Source organism: Gossypium hirsutum, chromosome D12 (genome assembly GCF_007990345.1).
Source record: "Gossypium hirsutum isolate 1008001.06 chromosome D12, Gossypium_hirsutum_v2.1, whole genome shotgun sequence".
Lineage (NCBI taxonomy): Eukaryota > Viridiplantae > Streptophyta > Magnoliopsida > Malvales > Malvaceae > Gossypium > Gossypium hirsutum.
In genome coordinates this window covers 39,180,519-39,191,034 of record NC_053448.1, presented here as the reverse complement: position 1 = coordinate 39,191,034, position 10,516 = coordinate 39,180,519, and the positions used below count along the sequence as shown (strand labels likewise).

At 34.1% G+C, this 10,516-nt stretch overlaps 1 protein-coding gene across 2 annotated transcripts; it reads right to left on the bottom strand.

Annotated features, from left to right (window-relative positions):
• Positions 1–1,775: 1,775 nt before the first annotated feature.
• LOC121224110 (UTP:RNA uridylyltransferase 1) lies at positions 1,776–6,112 on the bottom strand. Of its 2 annotated transcripts, none has more exons than XM_041106669.1 (6): positions 4,662–6,112; positions 4,202–4,570; positions 3,904–4,127; positions 3,634–3,697; positions 2,705–2,901; positions 1,776–2,137 (listed from the first exon to the last, which is right to left on the bottom strand). In XM_041106669.1, the coding sequence occupies exons 1-6, from the start codon at positions 5,679–5,681 to the stop codon at positions 1,927–1,929; spliced, it is 2,085 nt and encodes a 694-aa protein (XP_040962603.1). In that variant the 5' UTR covers positions 5,682–6,112; the 3' UTR covers positions 1,776–1,926. The 2 variants fall into 2 exon arrangements, 1 of the variants encoding a protein (XP_040962603.1); XR_005921616.1 differs by lacking the exon at positions 1,776–2,137 and adding an exon at positions 3,054–3,154 and having other exon boundaries at positions 2,712–2,901; positions 4,662–5,973.
• Positions 6,113–10,516: the final 4,404 nt, after the last annotated feature.

Here is a 10,516-nt window from a genome sequence, read left to right as displayed (position 1 = left end):
ACTGACTTCATTTTTCTAAAAACCGAAACCAACTAACTTAATGAATAAAACATAATAAATTGAACTGAATTTTGTAGTTCGGTTTAGTCGGTTAATTGGCTTAACCAACATTACCAAGTTTTTTTGTGGTATCAGGTTTAATTTTTAGTTGGGTTGGGGTTTAGATAATATATTGGGTGTATTAAATTTATTTTGGGTTTGGGGTGAAGTAATATATTTGATTATGGGTTGGATTTAAATATTTTAAAATACATTAAAGTAATAAGTATTTCAAAGTTGGTTAATTCAGATAACTTAGTTTTGATTTTTCAATTGACTAAATCGTCTTTACCCAACTTAAAACCGCAACCAATTTGATAGCGAGATAAATTTGTGTTTTTAATATATTTATTTTTGGCTAATTATCGAATAAAAGATGATGCTAAACTTGGGTTTTTCCTATCAAGAATGAAGTTGGTATGCTGAAATTCAAAATCATACAAAAATGAGCTAATTTGGAACAAAAAGCAAATAGGAGGGGTAGATTGAAAGATTGAAGCTTTGAAGTTGGGTGGATAAAGATCAAATTATTTTTGATATTGTCAAAATCTTATAATTAGTTTAAATTTGATTTTTAAATTTTAATTTATTGAGAACTAAATTTTAGCATTAAAAGTACGTATAAATACGCTTGTGTCTATGACTTTTGGCATTAATCAATTCTTGTTTTCCTTCCGCTCCCTCGTCAATTGCTTTTCATTCTGCTAATTTTTTTCCTTCTCATTTCTTTTCAACATTTTAGCCTTCCAAGCCCTTTCCCCTTTCCCCTTTCCAACTTCCACAATTCCTATTAAAATCATTTCCATTCACCATCTAGAATGATTTATTTCATCTTTAACTAAGTCCCTTTCCGGTTATCGCTTTGACAAAGTAATCGTGAGATATGAACCCACACTAAATACTTTGTAATTCAATATTCGCTACCTACACTAAATACTTTATAATTCGGTATTTGCTATTTCTCTGGTATATAGGATAGTATTCGATTTCAATTCAAAAAAGTGCGCGTTGGGTTGTAATCTTTTGGCATACAGTTGGGAAGTGTTGTATTCAAAATCACGAGACCAAATTGGCATGTTCAAGTGGAAAGAACTAGTTGGATTCTATTAAGGAAAATAGTGATCGGATTTAAACGACCCACACGGTTGAGGTCGTTAATTCGAGTTAGGCTTTTCAGATCACAAGACTGTTAAAGTCTTAAATTACGGGTACAAGTCATGTGGTTAAAAATTCGATAAGGATCGATTTGCAGGTCGTACCAGAACCGACTACAAGAGGAAAAGCTAGTGGTTTGAGGCGTCCTCGATCGCTATAACCAACTTATAGATTAGAAGGAAAAACCTTCTCTTAAATATCGGTTCAAGTTCGAGGTATACCAAGACTAAAGCTAAACTTTAAAATATTTTACTTACCCATTTATTTTATTTGCTTAAATTTATTTTTACAATTTCGAATCTGCAACCCACAGGTCGTTGAATCGCGACAATAATTTTGGTCACGAGAAAAAGGCAAAATTGGATAACCAATCCTTTTGCTATAATGCTATTTTAATATTATTTTGTCGTGAGAATTTATATTTGGTGGTTTCGATACCCATCAACAAAACTAAAACCGGCCAATTCAATGACTCGACTTTTGCACACTGCTAGTAATTTGATCTAATTAATTCTTTTATAATACATAACTGATAAATTTATTTGTAAGAATATATTAATCTAATGACTTTCAAAATCATCGAAGAAAAATAAGGAAGTTTTCATTAAACCTGATAAAATTCTTTACATTTATGGGCATAGACAAAATACATATAGTATGACCCCATAACCAAAAAGAAACAACAAATAGGACTAAAAATATACCACACTTAGACAGGGTTTTTTAACCTACCTAACTATGAACATAAGGTTCAAACAGTTTCACACATGGATTTGGATCAAACTGCATGATATCCGCAGCGCGTTCGAACTCTTCTCGTAATACCCTTATGCTAAACTTGTCCACCACTCTGCCCAGATCGTGAGATGTCTCGAATGGATCCTCTATGCAGATTAAGTGCCGATCGTTGCCAATTCTCCTCGTCCAATCCTTTTCTTGCTTACTGTAAAATGAAAGTGTCATAAATGAGAAGCATTTTATTGTAAAACATAACTGGGTTAACTGATGAAATAACAAGAAAACGTATCATGGAGGCCCCTCCAGTCAAGTTGCATTTTGCTCCCTTTACTATAAAAATGGGAAAACCAATTTTTGTATATTAAATCAAAGAGCAAGCCGGTCTTTTAGTTAAGAATTTAATCTATTTCTAATATTAAAAACTGACCCTCCTTGTATGTCAACATGATATACACATATCACTGTCTGGTTTATTCTATCAATCACGCCAATTTTTAACAGTATAAATAGATGAAATTTTTAATAGAAAGGACCAATTAACTCTTTGAACTAATGTATAAAAACTAATTTACTCTTGTTTTTTTTTTGCTCATTTTCTAACAAAGGGGACAAAATGCAATCTGAGTCCTAATATAGGAACCTCCATGATACTTTTACGAGGACATTCACTACAAAGAAGATGCTTAAAACTAGACTAGTTTCATACAACTTTTGGCAACCGTCAAGACATTTAACTAAAAGTTCCTGCAAAATATAATGGTTTCCATCTCACCTGATTATGCTTCCTGTGCGAACGGATATTACTGAATTTGCATAATCATGACCGTATGCCCAGTAGTTGAAGAAACCCCAAACCAGTTGAGCAACAGTTTCCTTGTTAGAAGATCCGAAGTTGAGAAGTTTTTCGATTTGATCAAAGTAAGCACACTCGATATTATCCACGGTGACATTGTAGGTTTTCTCCATCCCCTGAAAGAGAATTAACAGAAGCAAAATCCAAACAGTAACCCGCACGTTCAGTCACAATATTTAAGCCTCTCATGAAATGGTTTCATGCAAAGGAATAAAGGCAGTAAATAGATGTGATAAGAAATTTTCTTAACCGCATGCTAATTACGAACCATATAGGCTTGTTGTCTAACCGACTAAACGCATAATGTCCAAAATGGGTAAAAGTACCATGGAAGCTTTTGTATTAGAAGTCCGATTGCATTTGGCCCCCCTTTACTCAAAACAATAGGCAAATAAGTCCCTGGTTAGATTAATGCAAACTTGTCCTCTCTATTAAAAACTTTTTACTCTTAAAAACTGGTGTAACTTTTTTAACAATAGAAATGGATGGAATTTTTAATAGAATGACTAGTTTACTCTTTGATCTATCGTACAAGGACTAATTTACCCATCTTTTTAGTAGATGGGGAAAAATGCAATCTGACTCCTAATATAAGAGAGTCCACAGTACTTTTCCTGTCAAAAATGCTCCTAAAGGGTGACACTTTAAACAATAGCTTAACAAAATGGTAAAGAAGCAAATAGAATATCGTGTTACCATTACTATTTAGGAAAAAATATTTCCACTAACAATATAGAAAGAGTAGAACAAAATCCGAATTATTAAGTTCCATAAGTTTCTCTACCCTAGAAATAACAAAATAGAGCCATATGAGATAGCAGATATAGGAAGCAAAGAGGCCTACAAACCTGCAAGCATGGAAGGATAGCCGGTCTCCTTTGCTGTAAGAAATGAATGCACATCAAAACATACCTGCAAAGGAAATGCTAATTATCATTAACTACACAGGTGACTTTATAACTGCAAATAAAATTAAATGATACTCTAGGTGCACGAATCCTAACTACATTGGTCATCATTAGCTCGTAGTTTTATCTATGTTTACGTTCCAAAGAAAGCTAAACACAGCCCAACCACAAGCACCAATTGGAATAGAATTATAGTTACAAATAACATACGCATAGCTAGATAAAGTTCCGCGATAAGTTTCATTCACTCCTCTGGATTTAGCCCAGTGTTTCACAATAAATGCCAACTGCCGTAATCTTGCATCTATCTGTGCATAATCCCTTAGAAGCTTTGTATTTACTACAGCCAATACATTGTTTATGCATATATCACAGGAAATTCCAGTCACTGGATCCATAAGCTTTACTATGGGGACTCTAGCACGAGTCAGTGCCTGCACATAAGGCAAACAATAAGTTATATACTCAATTAGCTGAATAAGTTTAACCATAAGCAATACAAGCCAACCTGCACATTCTGAAGATTATCCGACTGCAAAATATCCGCCAACTTTAACAAGATTTCAGATTTGTTGTTAATATCCTCATTAAGTGCAAGACAGATATCAATATCACTTCTTGAAACCCCGAAACCATTAGCACATGAACCATAAAGAAATAACTTTGCTTGAGGCCATTCTTTCCAAACTAGTTTCTCGAGTGACGCCAATAACTGTTGTTGCTTAGTTTTTTCCTCTTTGGGCGGATTAAGTGACTCATAAATAGCAAGTAAAGGTGCATTTAGCCTATGAATGTCACTGCGACACTCCATCTGCCTTTTTAACATTCTAAGTCTCTGGCTAAGTAACCTTTGGCCTCTGTTATCTAGTCTGGATTCCTGATGTATAAATAAATTACAAGTCAATCCCAAATTTAAACAAGCATCCATTTTTATAGTATTTCGAGAAAACATTAGGAAGTAATATTACCTTCTCGTGACGATGGTGCTTCTTATCATTCTTATCCTCAGATTCTTCCTCAATCAACAATGACTCAACAATCCTTTCCCCAACTTCATCTACCTGGCCGCCACCAAACCTATGCAATTCCATGAGAGACTCTTTGATATCAGTACCGGACTGCAGATTACTCCCTGCCGGTGGTCCAGGGTGATCGAGCTGTCCACGAAGTCCCATCTCATTATCATTACTCAACTGACTGTATTCTGCTCTTAATTTATCTACATTGTGCTCTAAATGATTCCTCCTGGCTCCGAAATCACGGCTCCCTCCTCCTCCTCTAGGCTTTCCTGAAAACCCCGGCGGTGGTCTTAGAGTTTCTCTGTAATTCCCAACATGGTGCTGTTGTTGTTTCCCTCTTTCACTTTGATGTTGAAAGGCGTATGGACTCGAATTCGCAGGTTTCGATAAATCAAGATTCGATTTTTCAAACAAATTCCCATTAAGCAAACCCTCTGGCTTTTGCAGGATTTGAATATCACTAGGAAAAGAACCAAAAACAAGCTTTTGTTGTTGCTGTTGCTGTTGTTCTGGATGCTTTTGCTGAATCAGATTATTACTGTTATTATCCACACTCGGAAACCCTAGCCTTCTCAAATCATCATTTAAATCCCCTCTATTGCCAACGAATTGATTTCCCGAGGAAGACCAAGGGTTTTGTGGAAAGCCTAGAAAATTAGGAACCAAAGGCGAGGAAATCGTTTGCGCCCACGGAGTGGAGAGATCTCGTCCGTTCGACGGCCAAGATGGCGACTGCAAAGGAAATACCCGCCCAACTGCCGCAACAGCAGGATCTAACGGCAACGGTTGCTGTTGCAGCTGCTGCTGCTGTAACGGTTGAGGTATAAGCATAGGAGTAACTCTAGAGAGCAATGGAGATTGCCGTTGTTGTTGTTGTTGTTGTTGAGGGGGTTTTTGGAGTAAAGAAAGAAGGAATTCGCCACCGTTGGCGGTGGGCTCCCGTGGCGCGTCGCCACCACCGCCAGGCATCGCCGTTAAATCGCTTCAACACAGTGTATTGATTGCTGAAAGGAGAGAGAGAGAGAGAGAGAGAGAGAGAGAGACCCTGGAAAAAATCAAAAAATCTCTCTGATTTGGCCAAAAAGGTAAAATCTTTTGGTGGGTGATGAAATAATAATCGTAAATTCTATAAAAGCTGGGGAACATAAAAATCTCTAATCGACGGCCGACAACCGTTGGATCTTAGATCAAAGGATGTCGGATACTGCTGCATATGATATAATATATATATATTTCCCTCCTTTTGGTCTGTAACTACTTGCATTGTTGACTTTTTTTGGAGTGTTTGACTCGAACTCTAACTCAGTACTCAGTTGCTGAGTTGGAATTGGAGACGTTCATAACAAGCAATTGGAGCCCTAACCAGGAAGTTCAAACTACAATTGTGTTTGGACTCTCCGCTTTATTAAAATTGATTTTTTTAAAAAAATTAAAGTAATTTAATTTTCATTTATTTCGAAAATGAATTAAGAATAATTTATCAATTGTACATATTTTTTTATTTATACATTAATAAATTTAGTTCTCAAAATTTACAGATTTTATTAATTTGGTCTTAATTTAATAAATTTAACTAGTAATATTTATACATTCTGCCCATATTTATTTAAAATATATAAGTATCAATGGCTAAATTTGTTATTATATCAATTAAAATTACATAACAATAACGTCGTGGTTAATTATCCTTAGCCACTCACTTTCGAAATTGATAGGAATTAAATTACACCTTTTTTTAGAGGGACCAATTGCTCGATATCAAATTTAGGAGTGGCTGGAGAAATATTTTTACCTTTTGGGGTTAATGTAAAATTTTGCCTCTCAATTTGACATTTAGGTCCATCTTGACACTTATATATATATTGTCTATTTTGGTACTTGAATTCTAATTTGATAATTAAACTTGAATTCCATAAAAGTGCATGATGTGGCACCTTAAGATTGTGCTACGCCACCACTTGAAACTTTGAATATATATATATAATTTTTAAAATTTTATGTATTTTTTAAAAATTTTATTCTTTAGGTAATAACGTGGTACAATTTTATGGTGCTACATTTACACACTTTTATTAATCTAAATTCAAGTATTAAAATAAATCTAATCTCTAAATTCAAATATTAAAAAATACATTATCCCTTTTTTTATAAGTAAAGTTAATGAATAAATACTTCCATACAATGGAACATGATCGAGAAAAAATATTTCATTAAAATCGGATCATTTGAATCAAAAATAAAGTTTATAATACAAACACCCCTTCAAAAAGGTACGTACATTATTGCCTAAATTGTATTATAACCAAGATTAATATTAATATTTTTTTACAATCTCATTATAGGTTCTGATCATATCTATTTTTTTTGACACAATATTTAGTACCCATGACTCCCTCCTCAATCCATAAATAGGAGGATAATGTGCTTCAGCGCACTGGAACTCATGTCCTCCTACGTTGGTAACTATACATATGCTAAGCGAGTTAAGACTCAATCGACTAATATTAATTAAACACATTTTAAAAGAAAAGAAAATATCATTAAAGCATTTGTTAATAAAATTCAAATTGGGTAATCACTATTTCTAGTGAACTGAATCAATTGTTGCTTTATTAGCCTAGGCCCGATCCCTTTTAGGCTTTCTAGTCTAAATATGAAGATAAATAAAGCCTAGGCTCGATCCACTTTTAGACATTTAATGAAAATTGAAAAATTCATTTATGGGTAAATTATATCGAAGGTCACTAAACTATTAATGAGTTTAAGTTTTGATCACTTATGTAACATCTTGTTTTCAGTGAAATCGGAACAGTGGTTTCGGGACCACAAATCCGAATCCAGAAGAAAAATTATTTTAATATTATTTTATGGTCTACATTATGATAGAAATATCGTATGAAAATTTCGTTAAGAAAATTTTACCGGCTACATGTTTAATTTGATGAAAAGGACCAAATTGCATAAAATGTAAAAGTTGAATTCTAGTAGCTAAAGGGATCAAATAGCTATGGAATTCAAAATTTGAGGTCCTTATATGGAAAATAGACCATTTAGAGGAGTTAGTAGATAAGTGTGATTAGTCATCATTGGAAATTTAGGAAAAGAAAAGGATTAAATTGGAAAGATGATAAAATAAAGATGATAAATTAATTAAATAACAAAATATCATCATTTTATATCATCTTTCCCAAATTAAATACATGGAAACCCTAGTTAGAAGAGCTTGAAGGTAGCAAACTTATTTGGCTTAATTGGGTAAGTATCTTTGTCTCGTTTTTAATAATTTTTATATTTCTGATATCATAATAGCTTAATCTAGCTATCTCGAGGATTAATTTGCAAATTTATAAAAGTGTTAAGGTTTTTCCATGGATAATTATGTAGGAATTATGAAGTTTTATGGTAGGAAATGAAAGGTTGTTGATAGATAAATAACTTTTGTAAAGGAAATTTTGATGAAATTATGATTTAGGGACTTAATTGAAAAGATGGAAAATTCATGGAAAAATTCTGAATTTTATGAAATATATGGGCTGATATTGTTACATGTAAAAATCGGCTAGGCTTAGAATAAGGATTAAATTGCATGAATTTTATTTTCCGAGCCTAGGGACGAAATCGTAATAAATTAAAAGTATAGCAGTAAAATTGTATTTTTTCCAAAGATGTGAATTAGATTGAAATGAATATAAATTAATTTTAAATTCATTCGTATAGATCCGGATAGATCAAATATGGAGTTAGATTGAGGAAAAGAGAAAGTAATGGATTAATAGCTTTTGAGTCACGAATATTGTCGAGGTAAGTTCGTGTAACTAAATTATATAAGAATTAAATGTTATGTATGTGAATTGTGTAATTGACATGTATGAAAATAAGTCACATATCTGACGATGTTTGACAAGTATTAAGTCCCGTTTGAACAAACGAAATTCGATGGATACCGGGTTCCTGAATTGGTTGTGGTCCTCTATGTGTTGCAGACACACTACAGCTCGAAAAAGCGTCCTGTTAATAGCTCTTATGAGCATCCCGATTGGTTGTGATCCTGCATATGTTGTGGACACACCACAGCTCTTATAAGCGTCCCGATATTTGGCTCTTACGAGCTTCCCATTATATGGTTCCTGCGAGCTTCTCCATAATTGGCTCTTCGGAGCTTCCCGATAACTGGCTCTTATGAGCTTCCCGATTAATGGCTCTCTAAAGCTTCACGTTACATAACTCACATAAGCTTCCCTTTATATGGCTCGAAAGAGCTTCTCGTTTACATGTTTGCATAAGCATTCATGTATATGAATTGACGGATTACAGTTTTGTACACCTTGTGTGTACTACTCGTGTATCCATCGATATTTTCAATTATTTAATGTGCAAAATCTTGAAAATATGAGTTTGAAATGAATCATTACCCATATATACCTGAAATACATGAAATTGATATATGAACATAAGATGAGGAAAGTTTATGAATATAGAAATTTGATATCTGGTGAGCTCATACATGTTTCTTGATATTCATTTGAAATACACGACTAACATGTTTGATGAGGATATGTGTTTAGGCTATTGGCCAAAATTCTTTGGATGTATTTTGTATGCTTACCTTAAATGTAAATGAATGGTAAGTAAATTTCCCGTTATTCGAACTTACTAAGCTTTAAAAGCTTACTTTGTTTTATTTCCTCTGTTTTATAGTAATTCGGAAGCTTGTTGGGTTGGAAGCTTGGCAGAGATATCTCACACTATCCATCAACCCATTTCGGTACATATAGAAAACTAATTTAGGATATAATGGCATGTATAGGGTATATTAGCCAATGTTGGCTTATAAGTATTTTGTTGTAAATAGCCATTGGAATGGCTTGTGATAAACATGTTTTGCTATGTATGTAAGTTGCCTTATCATGTTTAATGTATGTTAGTATGGTTGAATGATGGATACTTTATAAACATGTTGATGGTTGGTTTAAAATTGGTAAATTAGGTTCAAATGAGTTTATATATGTATTTGGTCAAATTGGTAAGTAAAGATCCTTGAATGGTTGTGGTATTATGTTAAGTATAAAACTTGATTTTGGTTTGGTTGACTGTCTTATTATGGTCTATTGATGTCCAAAAAATGTTTGATTAGCTTGATGCCAAGTTTGGGTGAGAAATGTGGCCTTGGAAATGGCCTATTTTCGTCCACACGGGTAGAGACACAAGCGTATGTCTCGACCGTGTGTAACACATAGCCTCATGCATGCGCATGTGGTTTGATCGTGTATCCTCTGCATTTTTAAAATTTCAAAACAGAATGCTCAGGTAGGTTCACACGGCCTAGCACAGGGGTGTGTGACTTGGCCATGTGACCCTGCACCTATTTAATGCAAGTCAGTATGCTCACACGGCCTAGCACATAGGCATATGGCTTGGCTGTGTGACCCAAGTCAGTGAGCACCCTAATTTGGGCACGAGCTGGGACATGATCGTGTGTCCCTATTTCGAATACCCACACGGCTTGAGACACGGGCGTGTGTCCCTTGCACCTTGGAAAAATTTTGAAATTTTGCGAAAAATTCTCTAAGTACTCAGATTAGTCCCAACTTGTTTCTAATGCATATTTTGGGCCTTGAGGGCTCATCCAAGGGACTTTATGATTGATTTCTAATATGAAAGTTAAATGATATGAAATGCTTGTATTTGATCTGTAAATCTCGGTAATGCTCCGTAACCCTGTTTCGATAACGGATATGGGTTAGGGGTGTTACAAATTAACTTCAAAAAGTTACAAAATGGTCATTGAACTATTCAAAAAAATT

What these genes read in the sequence shown, in the direction of transcription:
- LOC121224110 (XM_041106669.1), bottom strand. Translation starts at nt 5,681, where the DNA reads ATGCCTGGCGGTGGTGGCGACGCGCCACGGGAGCCCACCGCCAACGGT. An exon ending in ATAATCTTCAGAATGTGCAG is followed by an intron (nt 4,128 to 4,201) that starts GTTGGCTTGTAT and finishes CCTTATGTGCAG; the next exon opens with GCACTGACTCGTGCTAGAGT. An exon ending in CGCACAGGAAGCATAATCAG is followed by an intron (nt 2,138 to 2,704) that starts GTGAGATGGAAA and finishes TTCATTTTACAG; the next exon opens with TAAGCAAGAAAAGGATTGGA.